The 14,242-nt window shown below is 43.3% G+C and overlaps 1 protein-coding gene across 3 annotated transcripts in view; it reads left to right on the top strand.

Annotated features, from left to right (window-relative positions):
- rtel1 (regulator of telomere elongation helicase 1) overlaps nt 1–14,242 on the top strand; it is a 57,302-nt gene that overhangs the window by 30,739 nt on the left and 12,321 nt on the right. For all 3 annotated transcript variants that reach the window (XM_061791955.1, XM_061791947.1, XM_061791962.1), the window contains exon 22: nt 13,307–13,453. In XM_061791955.1, the coding sequence (XP_061647939.1) occupies nt 13,307–13,453 (147 nt within the window). The remainder of the gene's footprint in view (nt 1–13,306; nt 13,454–14,242) is intronic.

Raw genomic sequence — 14,242 nt, 5'->3', positions numbered from 1 at the left:
ATACAACCCCAATTCCAATGAAGTTGGGACATTGTGTAAAAACAGAATACAATGATTTGCAAATCATGTTCAACCTATATTTAATTTAATACACTACAAAGACAAGATATTTAATGTTCAAACTTGTGAACTTTATTGTTTTTAGCAAATAATCATGAACTTGGAATTTTATGGCTGCAAAAAAGCTGGGACGGGGTCATGTTTACCACTGTGTTACATCACCTTTTCTTTGAACAACATTCAATAAACGTTTGGGAACTGAGGACACTAATTGTTGAAGCTTTGTAGGTGGAATTCTTTCCCATTCTTGCTTGATGTACAGCTTCAGCTGTTCAACAGTCCGGGGTCTCCGTTGTCGTATTTTACGCTTCATAATGCGCCACACATTTTCAATGGGAGACAGGTCTGGACTGCAGGCAGGCCAGTCTAGTACCCGCACTCTTTTACTATGAAGCCATGCTGTTGTGACACGTGCAGAATGTGCTTTTGCATTGTCTTGCTGAAATAAGCAGAGGCATCCATGAAAAAGACATTGCTTGGATGGCAGCATATGTTTCTCCAAAATCTGTATGTACCTTTCAGCATTAATGGTGCCTTCACAGATTTGTAAGTTATCCATGCCATTGGCACTCACACAGCCCCATACCATCACAGAAGCTGGCTTTTTGAACTTTGCGTCCATACCAGTCTGGATGGTTCTGTTCCTCTTTGGCCCGGAGGACACGACATCCACAATTTCCAAAAACAATTTGAAATGTGGAATCGTCGGACCACAGAACACTTTTCCACTTTGCATCAGTCCATCTCAGATGAGCTCGGGCCCAGAGAAGCCGGCGGCGTTTCTGGGTGTTGTTGATAAATGGCTTTTGCTTTGCATAGTAGAGTTTCAAGTTGCACTTACGGCTGTAGCGCCGAACTGCATTTACTTCTTTTCCTTTCGGCTTGTCCCTTTAGGGGTCGCCACAGGGCATCATCCTTTTCCATGTAAGCCTATCTCGTGCATCCTCCTCGAACACCAACTGCCCTCATGTCTTGCCTCACGACATCCATCAACCTTCTCTTTGGTCTTCCTCTAGCTCTCTTACCTGGCAGCTCCATCCTCATCATCCTTCTACCAATATACTAACTATTTCTCCTCTGGACCTGTCCAAACCATCGAAATCTGCTCTCTCTAACTTCGTCTCCAAAACATCGAACCTCGGCTGTACCTCTGATAAGCTCATTTCTAATTTTATCCAACCTGGTCACTCTGAGAGCGAACCTCAACATCTTCATTTCCGCCACCTGTCCTGAGTCGAGCCTCCGCTACTCTTTCCCATAACTTCATTGTGTGGCTCATCAACTTAATTCCTCTATAGTTCCCACAGCTCTGCACATCACCCTTGTTCTTAAAAATGGGCACCAGCACACTTTTCCTCTATTCCTCAGGCATCTTCTCACGCGCTAGAATTCTATTGAACAAACTGGTCAAAAACTCCACAGCCACCTCTCCTAGATGCTTCCATACCTCCACAGGAATGTCATCAGGAACAACTGCCTTTCCATTTTTCATCCTCTTTAATGCCTTTCTAACTTACCCCGTACTAATCATTGCTAATTCCTGGTCCACCACACTTGCCTCTTCTACTCTCTCTCAGTTTGAACATTAGATATCTTGTCTTTGTAGTGTATTCAATTAAGTATAGGTTGAACATGATTTGCAAATCATTGTATTCTGTTTTTATTTATGTTTAGCAAAATGTCCCAACTTCATTGGAATTGGGGTTGTCTATAAATTACATACCCAGTGTCAATCCACCAATCTATTTTCCTCCGCTTATCCGAGGGTATGTCCCCAAAGGCAGCTGTGAGACAAAGTCACTCCAACACGATTATATACTGGCAGAATGTGCTAACAGGCCACAGAAGCTCCAGGAGCACCGTAGGATAAAAGCGTTTTCCTGGTCGACAAAAGCAGAATCACAATAATCAGTATCATCTTTATTTGCCAAGTTTGTCAAAAACACACGGAATTTGTCTCCGGTAGTTGGAGTCATTCTTGTACGACAACAGACAGCCATTGTGACAAAATATACTTTTAGAACATAAAAACATACTACGGAGAGTCATTGAGCAATGAAAGGTTACCAGTAATGTGATAATGCTGATAATATAACAATTTTGTAGATGGTTCTCAGGAAATTCAAGCAGTTTAAAGTGACTAGTAGTGCGATAATCTGGAACAGTGACAATTGTGCAAATGGTGCACTTAGTTCTCAAGCGCATGAGTGAACAGTATTGGTCAACAACAAATGTGCAAATAGTGCAGAGTGACTAGACTACTACAGTGAGTACATCAATAATGTAGTAGGGTCTCAACAGAGATGTCCAAATGGCAGCTGTTACAATCACATTGTAAGTCAACTGTTTAAGAAGTTAGTGGCAAGAGGGAAGAAGCTTTTGGAATCTCTGCTGGTTTTGGTTTGCATTGTCTGATAACGCCTACCTGAGGGAAGGAGCTGGAATAGGTGGTGACCAAGATGTTGAGGGTCCAAGAGGATTTTGCATGCTCTTGTCTTAGTCCTGGCAGCATGCAAGTCCTCAAGAGTGGGTAATGGACTCCCGACAATTTTTTTCAGCAGTCCCGACTGTCCGTTGTAGTCGGAGTTTGTCCTTTTTTGTACAAGCACCAAACTGGACCGATTGAATGACTGCTGTGTAGAACATGTTGTCTGTGTCATCCACAGACCTGTTTGCTTGGTAGGCAAACTGTAGGGGATCCAGCAGGGGCCCTGTGACGCTCTTGAGGTAGTCCATCACGAGGCGTTCAAAGGACTTCATGACCACAGATGTCAGGGCAACAGGGCTGTTGTCATTCAGACCCGGGATTGCAGGTTTCTTGGAGACTTGGATGATGGTGTAGCGTTGGATGGTACTTCACACATTTCCATAAATCTATTGAAGATCTCTGTAAAGACTGGAGCTAGCTGGTCCATGCAGACTTTGAGGCAGGATGGAGAAACAAGGTCTTGGCCCGCCGCTTTTGTTGATCTATTGTTATTCGAACATACGTCTCACCTGCTGTTAATTGATTGTCAACGCAGAAGGGGAAGTCAGAAGAGTGATGGTGGTCGTCAGTGGTGCGGCTGGGTGGGTGTGGGGTGTGAAAATGTCCTTTTCAAATCTACAGTAGAAGGTATTCAAGTCATCAGCCAGTCCTTTATTGTGCTCCCTCTCGGGGGATGGTTGCTTGTAGTTGGTCAGCGTTTGTAATCTTCACCAGACTGACACAGAGTCGTTAGCTGTAAACTGTTTTTCCAGCTTTTTAGCATAATTTCTCTTGATGTGAATTTACTTTTGTCAACTGGTTTCTAACTCGATTGTACAAGGCTCTTTCCCCACTCCAATAGGCATCCTCTTTAGCCTGGCGAATTTGCTGAAATTTGGCAGTGAACCACGGCTTGTTGTTGTTGAACCTGCGAAATGTCTTTTGGTGCACACGTTCACAGAAACTGATATCGGATGTGACACTGTCTGTATATTCACCCAGGCTGTCAGTTGAAGTTTTGAAGACACTTTAATCTCTGCAGTCTAAACAGTCTTGAAGTTCAATCTTTGCATCATTGGTCCAGTTCTCCACTGTTTTCACTACAGGCTTTGCACATTTAAGTTTGTGCCTGTATGTTGGTATGAAGTGAATTAAACAGTTATCCATACGAGCCCAAAGCTGCACGCTACAAGTCCTTCAGCGTGGTGTAGCAGTGGTCTAGAATGTTTTTCCTGGTGGGACAGTCAATGTGCTGCTTGTATTTAGGGAGTTCGTGGTGGAGTTTTTCTTTGTTAAAGTCCCCAAGAATAATGAAGAAGAAGAATTACCTTGTCATGAACATCCATGCATGCACACGAAATTTGTTCTCTGCATTTAACCCATCACAGTGAACACATACACATGTTAGTGGAACACACTGGAGCAGGGGGCAGCTGAAGCGCCCGGGGAGCATTTTGGGGTATCACTGTCTTGCTCATGGATACCATAGCCGTGAGTCCGGGGGATGTTGGCGGATGGTCCAGTCGGGGTCTTAAACCTAGGTCCCCCACGGCGGCAGGTGATGATCTTAACCATTGGGCCAAGGCTGAGGGGTAGGGTTGGGCATCGTTTGAATTTGAGTGATTCCGGTGAAATGATTCTCGATTCCGATTCTTTTAGGGGCCTGGGTAAAAAAAGTTTGCATTGTTTCAATAAAGGGTGTCCAAATTATAAACATCCATTTTCTTAACAGCCTGCAGCATAAACTAAAATGAACATTTGACTCTGGCTTCTTTATAACCAGTATCAATAGCAAACCTATGAACTAAAAGGCAATGTGTGTGGAACTAACCCAATTGACTTAATATTCATTAATTATTGTTTCAGCTAAAAGTTAAATACAGCATTGTTAAAATAGTTACTTGCGACTGTTTTATCACGTCAAATGGTTTATATGTGCAAGTTTTAAGCATGTAGCCTTTTATTTTGAAGGGTACGAGGGTACATACCAGCACTCAGCATTTTGTCACGAAAAGTAACTTCACACGATACTGGTGAATTTTTACAATGAAAGTAATGGAACCAAACGCTATAATACGTTGAGTCCTTGACCTACCCACCGATGAGACACAAGCAGGTCACCCGGTGACGGAAGGGTTGCTAGTTCGAATCCGGGCTCCGACTGTCTGGATGTCGAAGTGTTCTAATTTGCTCCCAGTAGCCTTGGCAGCGCCTTGCATGGCAGCAGTCGCCCATTGGTGTATGAATGTGTGTGTTAGTAGGTTAGTATGTGTGGGTGAATGTGAGGCTTTGGAAAGCGCTTTGGATACTGTGATTGTGTAGATAAAGCGCTATATACAGTGGTGGAAAGAGGTGGAAAGCGGGTTCTTCGGCAGAAAGAGAAGAGGAAAACACAGAGCCTAGAACTGAATGTGGGGACTTTGAATGTTGGGACTATGACAGGAAAATCTCGGGAGTTGGTTGACATGATGATTAGGAGAAAGGTTGATATATTGTGTGTCCAGGAGACCAGGTGGAAAGGCAGTAAGGCTAGAAGTTTAGCGGCAGGGTTTAAATTATTTTACCATGGTGTAGATGGGAAGAGAAATGGAGTCGGGGTTATTTTAAAAGAAGAGTTGGCTAAGAATGTCTTGGAGGTGAAAAGAGTATCAGATCGAGTGATGAGGCTGAAATTTGAAATTGAGGGTGTTATGTGTAATGTGATTAGTGGCTATGCCCCACAGGTAGGATGTGACCTAGAGGTGAAAGAGAAATTCTGGAAGGAGCTAGATGATGTAGTTCTGAGCATCCCAGACAGAGAGAGAGTCGTAATTGGTGCAGATTGTAATGGACATGTTGGTGAAGGTAATAAGGGTGATGAAGAAGTGATGGGTAAGTACGGTATCCAGGAAAGGAACTTGGAGGGACAGATGGTGGTAGACTTTGCAACAAGGATGCAAATGGCTGTAGTGAACACTTTTTTCCAGAAGAGGCACGAACATAGGGTGACCTACAAGAGCGGAGGTAGAAGCACACAGGTGGATTACATCTTGTGCAGACGATGTAATCTGAAGGAGGTTACCAACTGTAAGGTAGTGGTAGGGGAGAGTATGGCTAGACAGCATAGGATGGTGGTGTGTAAGATGACTCTGGTGGTGGGGAGGAAAATTAGGAAGACAAAGGCAGAGAAGAGAACCATGTGGTGGAAGCTGAGACAGGACGAGTGTTGTGCAGCTTTTCGGGAAGAGGTGATACAGGCTCTCGGTGGACGGGAAGAGCTTCCAGAAGACTGGACCACTGCAGCCAAGGTGATCAGAGAAGCAGGCAGGAGAGTACTTGGTGTATCTTCTGGCAGGAAAGGAGAGAAGGAGACTTGGTGGTGGAACCTCACAGTACAGGAAATCATACAAGGAAAACGGTTAGCTAAGAAGAAGTGGGACACTGAGAGGACCGAGGAGAGGCGAAAGGAATACATTGAGATGCGACACAGGGCAAAGGTAGAGGTGGCAAAGGCAAAACAAGAGGCATATGATGACATGTATGGCAGGTTGGACACTAAAGAAGGAGAAAAGGATCTATACAGGCTGGCCAGACAGAGGGATAGAGATGGGAAGGATGTGCAGCAGGTTAGGGTGATTAAGGATAGAGATGGAAATATGTTGACTGGTGCCAGCAGTGTGCTAGGTAGATGGAAAGAATACTTCGAGGAGTTGATGAATGAGGAAAATGATAGAGAAGGGAGAGTAGAAGAGGCAAGTGTGGTGGACCAGGAAGTGGCAATGATTAGTAAGGGGGAAGTTAGAAAGGCATTAAAGAGAATGAAAAATGGAAAGGCAGTTGGTCCTGATGACATTCCTGTGGAGGTATGGAAGCATCTAGGAGAGGTGGCTGTGGAGTTTTTGACCAGCTTGTTCAATAGAATTCTAGTGCGTGAGAAGATGCCTGAGGAATGGAGGAAAAGTGTACTGGTGCCCATTTTTAAGAACAAAGGTGATTTGCAGAGCTGTGGCAACTATAGAGGAATAAAGTTGATGAGCCACACAATGAAGTTATGGGAAAGAGTAGTGGAGGCTAGACTCAGGACAGAAGTGAGTATTTGCGAGCAACAGTATGGTTTCATGCCTAGAAAGAGTACCACAGATGCATTATTTGCCTTGAGGATGTTGATGGAAAAGTACAGAGAAGGTCAGAAGGAGCTACATTGTGTCTTTGTCGATCTAGAGAAAGCCTATGACAGAGTACCCAGCGAGGAACTGTGGTACTGCATGCGGAAGTCTGGAGTGGCAGAGAAGTATGTTAGAATAATACAGGACATGTACGAGGGCAGCAGAACAGCGGTGAGGTGTGCTGTCGGTGTGACAGAAGAATTTAAGGTGGACGTGGGACTGCATCAGGGATCAGCCCTGAGCCCCTTCCTTTTTGCAGTGGTGATGGATAGGCTGACAGATGAGGTTAGACTGGAATCCCCGTGGACCATGATGTTTGCAGATGGAGGAACAGTTAGAAAGATGGAGGCATGCACTGGAAAGAAGAGGAATGAAGATTAGCCGAAGTAAAACAGAATATATGTGCATGAATGAGAGGGGTGGTGGGGGAAGAATGAGGCTACAGGGAGAAGAGATGGCAAGGGTAGAGGACTTTAAATACTTGGGGTCAACCGTCCAGAGCAATGGTGAGTGTGGTCAGGAAGTGAAGAAACGGGTCCAAGCAGGTTGGAACGGGTGGAGGAAGGTGTCAGGTGTGTTATGTGACAGAAGAGTCTCTGCTAGGATGAAGGGCAAAGTTTATAAAACAGTGGTGAGGCCAGCCATGATGTATGGATTAGAGACAGTGGCACTGAAGAGAAAACAGGAAGCAGAGCTGGAGGTGGCGGAAATGAAGATGTTGAGGTTCGCTCTCGGAGTGACCAGGTTGGATAAAATTAGAAATGAGCTCATCAGAGGGACAGCCAAGGTTCGATGTTTTGGAGACAAAGTTAGAGAGAGCAGACTTCAATGGTTTGGACACGTCCAGAGGAGAGAGAGTGAGTATATTGGTAGAAGGATGATGAGGATGGAGCTGCCAGGCAAGAGAGCTAGAGGAAGACCAAAGAGAAGGTTGATGGATGTCGTGAGGGAAGACATGTTGGCAGTTGGTGTTCGAGAGGAGGATGCAGGAGATAGGCTCTCATGGAAAAGGATGACGCGCTGTGGCGACCCCTAACGGGACAAGCCGAAAGGAAAAGAAGAAGAAGATACAGTGGGGCAAAATAGTATTTAGTCAGCCACCAATTATGCAAGTTCTCCCACTTAAAAAGATGAGAGGCCTGTAATTGTCATCATAGGTATACCTCATCTATGAGAGACAAAATGAGAAAAAAAAAATCCAGAAAATCAGTCTGATTTGTTTTAAATAATTTATTAGCAAATTATGGTGGAAAATAAGTATTTGGTCACCTACAAACAAGCAAGATTTCTGGCTCTCACAGACCTGTAACTTCTTTAAGAGGCTCCTCTGTCCTCCACTCGTTACCCGTATTAAAGGAACCTGTTTGAACTACTTATCATTATAAAAGACACCTGTCCACAACCTCAAACAGTCACACTCCAAACTCCACTGTGGCCAAGACCAAAGAGCTGTCAAAGGACACCAGAAACAATATTGTAGACCTGCATCCTGTTCGTGGATGGTCAACGCAGGAGGGGGGAATCAGAGGTGTGATGGTGGTCAGTGGTGCGGCTGGGTGGGTCTGGGGTGTGAAAGTGTCCTTTTCAAAGCTGCAGTAGAAGGTAATCAAGTCGTCAGCTAGTCCTTTATTGTTCTCTGCTTGAGGGGATGGTCGCTTGTAGTTGGTTAACTGTTTTTCCATCTTTTCTGCATAATTTCTCTTTGCGATGTTAATTTATTAGGTTAATGTTATTTGTCTGATATTTACTTTACCTGTTCCAACCTGCTTGGACCTGTTTTTTACTTTGACACTCACCATTGATCTGGACTTCTGACCATAAGTATTTAAAGTCTATATTTGTCTATTTACATGTGTTTGATGATCTTAAACATTAAAATGGGGAAACTATGCAAAAATATAAGAATTTTAGAAGGGGGGCCAATACTTTTTCACGGCACTGTACAGTATTAAAGAAAAAAACTATTCAAAGTTCCCTAGCCCTGTGTGGAAAAAGTAATGTCCCCCTAAATCTAATAACTGGTTGGGCCATCTTCAACAGCAACAACTCAAATCAAAAGTTTTCTATAACTGGCAATGAGTCTTTCACATCTCTCTGAAGATACTCTCCCTTGCAGAATTTTTTTAATTTAGTTTATATTAAAAAAAAAAGAAAAAGGGGTGTTTTTGAGCATGAATGGCCTTTTTAATGTCATGCCACTGCATTTCAATCGGATTCAAGTCTGGACTATGAATAGGGTACGCCAAAAGCTTTGTTTTGTTGTTTTTTAAGACATGATTGCTGGTGTGTTTTGGATCGCTATCCTGCTGCAGAAACCCAAGTGAGCTTCAGCTTGAGGTCACAAACTGATGGCTGAACATTCTCCTTCAGGATTTTCTGTTAAAAGAGCAGAATTCCGTGTTCCATCTATCACCAAGTTGTCCAGGTCCTGAAGACGCTAAGCAAACCAAGACCATCACACTACGACCACCATATTTGACTGTTCATATGATGTTCTTTTCTGAAATGCTGTGCTACATTTATGCCAAATGTAACGGGACACACACCTACCAAAAAGCTCAACCTTTATCTTGTCAGTTCATATAATATCCTCCATAAAGTCTTGGTAGTCATTCAGATGTGTTTTGCAAAAGTAAGAAGAGCCTTTGTTCTTTTTGGTCAGTATGGTTTTCGCCTTCGAACTCTGCCACAGATGGCATTTTTGCCCAGTCTCTTCCTTATAGTCCTTATGACCTTAATTGAGGCAAGGGAGACCTGTAGTACTTTAGAAGTTGTCCTGAGTTCCTTTGTAGCCTCCTGGATCAGTCATTGCTGTTCTCTTGGGGTAATCTTTCTTGGCTGGCGACTCTTCGAAAGGTTCACCACTGTTCCATGTTTTCTCCATGTGAGGATAATTGCTCTCACTCTGGTTCGCCTAAATCCGAAAACTTTAGAAATAACTTTTGTAACCCTTTTCAGACCGATTATTTCTCGACTGTTCTGGAATTTCTTTGGATCATATCATCTTGTTGCAGCTTTTTTAGATTTTTTTTTTTGTCCAGCATGATTTTGTTGGGACAGATTATTTTTCAGTGATTTCTCAATTGAACAGGTCTGGAGGTAATCAAGCCTTGGTGTGATCAGTGAAAATTGTGATTAGGCACAATTAATTTGGGATTTAACTAAGGGGGAATTCATCTAAAGAATTCCATACCGGATTGGTCGTGGCCCGGGTTAACAACGTCCGGCACCGGTAACCTGCAGGGCCCCGGTGGAAAGTCAGCTACTGTGGGTCGAAGACAAAGGAGAGGTCAAAAGCGGGTTCTTAGGCAGAAAGAGAAGGGGAGAAAGCCCAGCATCTAGAATTGAATGTGGGGACTATGACAGGAAAATCTCTGGAGTTGGTTGACATGATGATTAGGAGAAAGGATGATATATTGTGTGTCCAGGAGACCAGGTGTAAAGGCAGTAAGGCTAGAATTTTAAGGGCCGGGTTTAAATTATTTTACCATGGTGTAGATGGGAAGAGAAATGGAGTAGGGGTTATTTTAAAGGAAGAGTTAGCTAAGAATGTCTTGGAGGTGAAAAGAGTTTCAGATCGAGTGATGAGGCTGAAACTTGAAATTGAGGGTGTTATGTATAATGTGATTAGCGGCTATGCCCCACAGGTAGGATGTGACCTTGAGGTGAAAAGAAAAATTCTGGAAGGAGCTAGACGAAGTAGTTTTGAGCATCCCAGACAGAGAGTCGTGATTGGTGCAGATCATAATGGACATGTTGGTGAAGGAAACCGGGGTGATGAAGAAGTAATATGTAGGTACGACATCCAGGAAAGGAACTTGGAGGGACAGATGGTGGTAGACTTTGCAAAAAGGATTGAAATGGCTGTAGTGAACACTTTCTTCCAGAAGAGGCAGGAACATAGGGCGGACGACAAGAGCGGTGGTAGAAGCACGCAAGTGGATGACATCTTGTGCAGACGATGTAATCTGAAGGAGGTTACTGACTGTAATGTAGTGGTAGGGGAGAGTGTGGCTAGACACCATAGGATGGTGGTATGTAAGAGGCCTCTGGTGGTTGGGAGGAAGTAAGATTAATAACACAAAGGCAAAGCAGAGAACCATGTGGAAGCTGGGAATGGAAGAATGTTGTGCAGCTTTTCGGGAAGATGTGAGACAGGCTCTCGGTGGACAGGAGGAGCTTCCAAAAGACTGGCCCACTACAGCCAAGGTGATCAGAGAGACAGGCAGGAGAGTACTTGGTGTATCTTCTAGCAGGAAAGGAGAGAAGGAGACTTGGTGGAGGAACCTCACAGTACAGCAAAACATACAAGGAAAGAGGTTATTTAAGAAGTGGGACACTGAGAGGACAGAGGAGAGGCAAAAGGAATACATTTAGTTGCGACGTAGGGCAAAGGTAGAGGTGGCAAAGGCCAAACGAGGCATATGATGACATGTATGCCAGGTTGGAAACTAAAGAAAGAGAAATATATCTATACAGGTTGGCCAGACAGAGGATAGAGATGGGAAGGATGTGCAACAGGTTAGGGTGATTAAAGATAGAGATGGAAATGTGTTGACTGGTGCCAATAGTGTGCTGGACAGATGGAAAGAATACTTTGAGGAGTTGATGAATGAGAGAAGGAAGAGTACAAGAGGCAAGTGTGGTGGACCAGGAAGTGACCAGCTTGTTCAACAGAATTCTAGCGGGTGAGAAGATGCCTGAGGAATGAAGGAAAAGTGTGCTGGTGCCCATTTTTAAGAACAATGGTGATGTGCAGAACTATAACGAACTAGTTATAACTAACTAAGAACTATATTGGGAACTATAGAGAAATAAAGTTGATGAGGCACATAATGAAGTTATGGGAAAGAGTAGTGGAGGCTAGACTCAGGACAGGAGTGAGTATTTGCGAGCAACAGTATGGTTGCATGCCTAGAAAGAGTACCACAGATGCATTATTTGCCTTGAGGATGTTGATGTAAATGTAGAGAGAAGATCAGAAGGAGCTACATTGTGTCTTTGTGGATCCAGAGAAAGCCTATGACAGAGTAACCAGAGAGGAACTGTGGTACTGCATGCGGAAGTCTGGAGTGGCAGAGAAATATGTTAGAATAATACAGGACATGTATGAGCGCAGCAGAACAGTTGTGAGGTGTGCTGTAGGTGTGACAGAGGAGTTTAAGGTGGAGATGGGACTGCATCAGGGATCAGCCCTGAGCCCCTTCCTGTTTGCAGTGGTAATGGATAGGCTGACAGATGAGGTTAGACTGGAATCCCCATGGACCATGATGTTTGCAGATGACATTGGGATCTGCAGTGAAAGCAGGGAGCAGGTGGAGGAACAGTTAGAAAGATTGAGGCATGCACTGAAAAGGAGAGGAATGAAGATAAGCTGAAGTAAAACAGAATATATGTGCATGAATGAGAGGGGTGGAGGGGAAAGAGTGAGGCTACAGGGAGAAGAGATAGCAAGGGTGGAGGCCTTTAAATACTTGGGGTCAAGAGCCCACAGCAATGGTGTGTGTGGTAAGGAAGTGAAGAAACGGGTCCAAGCAGGTTGGAACGGGTGGAGGAAGGTGTCAGGTGTGTTATGTGACAGAAGAGTCTCTGCTAGGATGAAGGGCAAAATTTATAAAACAGTGGTGAGGCAAGCCATGATGTATGGATTAGAGACAGTGGCACTGAACAGACAACAGGAAGCAGAGCTGGAGGTGGCGGAAACGAATATGTTGAGGTTCGCTGTCAGAGTGATCAGGTTGGGTAAAATTAGAAATGAGCTCATCAGAGGGACAGCCGAGATTCGATGTTTTTTGGAGACAAAGTTAGAGAGCGCAGACTTCGATGGTTTGGACATGTCCAGAGGAAAGAGAGTGAGTATATTGGTAGAAGGGTGATGATGAGGATGGAGCTGCCAGACAAGAGAGTTAGAGGAAGACCAAAGAGAAGGTTGATTGATGTTGTGAGGGAAGACATGAGGGCAGTTGGTGTTAGAGAGGAGGATGCAGGAGATAGGTTTACATGGAAAATGATGACACGCTGTGGCGACTCCTAACGGGACAAACCGAAAGGAAAAGGAGGGTAATTACTTTTTAGGTAACTGAATAGTTGTTTTCCTTAATAAATGAAATTACCATTTAAAAACTGCATTCGCTCAGGTTATTTGTCTGATATTTACATTTCTCATTCTCCATTTCACATTGCATTTCATCTTAAACATAAGTGGAAAAACTATGCAAAAAATATTAGAATTTGAGAAGGGGCCCAATACTTTATCACGGCACTGTATGTGCAGTCCATTTACCATTTTTTTTTAAATTATTAATTAATTAATTTAAAAAACCTCTTTAAAAACCGCATTTGTGTTTACTTGTGCCCCATCCTGCATCAAAGCCTTTACAAACATGCAAAAAATAAGAAATCAGTAAGGAAGCAAACACTCTCACACCACTGCATCGAGGCAGTCTCATTCTATGTTCCAACCACTGGATTCATACTTGCCGAGGGAGACCCTACTAGGAGCACATAGCCCTCGTTTTAAACAGAGGAGGTGGAAAGATCACATGAATGTTAATGTATTATTTTTTTAAAAAAATCCTTACATAATATGCAAGACTGTTTTTATATCACAACAGCTCTCAACATTCTTTTGTAGGCAAGCGAGGGTTTGGATTTTACTGATACATTTGGTCGAGGTGTTATAATCACTGGACTCCCCTTTCCACCAAAGTTAGACCCTCGAATCATTTTGAAGATGCAATTCTTAGATGAGATGAACCGAAAAAAATTGCCTGGCCAGAAGGTAAGATGAATTATATTTATTATTTAGAACGTGCAAAATGAATGTACTTGTTACTTTCGATGTCAGTATGACCATGCTCGAAAATTCACCCATCTTTGCAAGTGCCATTATCCTGGTGTAAATGTGTGTATATTAGGCAACCTGAAGATAACCCCCTTAAAAATTACCCAGTACCCAGTAGTGCACCTTGAAAAGTTTGCCTCGACACTAGGGCCGCATGATATTGTGTTTGAGCATTGTCATCGTGATGTAAGTCCGCGCACTAGTCACAGTGCAGAGTCTGCTGTGATGTTGGTGTACTGTAATATACAGTGAATCAACTTTTCCTATTAAAACTGACCAGCAGAGGGACCTGTTTGGCTATGCTCAAAAGATTAGCACCGATGTTAGTGTAATTTTTATTTATTTTATTTTAACACACGGAGCAGCCCAGTATTTTATACTCATCTGCATGTATGATAACTATGAATGAGGACGGGAAAGAATCTAAACCTGCTACATTCCCTATTTCGCTCTTCAGAATGAAACTACACAGGCACGGCAGCTACGTGAGTGCACGAGGTGCCTTCAGGGACACTATGTAAATGGGAGGGAAGGTGTTATTTTGCAATACAGTGCATAATTGTAAAAATAAATTAATAAGAAAATTTGTATCAGAATGCTTTAGTTAAAAAAAGTTACAATCACACTGTGATTATATGGAATTGATTTTGTTTTGTAATATAAGAATAGATACATTTTGTTAATATAGTCAGCCAGAGCTGCGAGGAATGCAAAGTTATCAATGTC

Source organism: Phyllopteryx taeniolatus, chromosome 1 (assembly GCF_024500385.1).
Source record: "Phyllopteryx taeniolatus isolate TA_2022b chromosome 1, UOR_Ptae_1.2, whole genome shotgun sequence".
Taxonomy (NCBI): domain Eukaryota; kingdom Metazoa; phylum Chordata; class Actinopteri; order Syngnathiformes; family Syngnathidae; genus Phyllopteryx; species Phyllopteryx taeniolatus.
The sequence above is the reverse complement of the archived record's forward strand: the minus strand, read 5'-3'. Positions and strand labels throughout refer to the sequence as shown.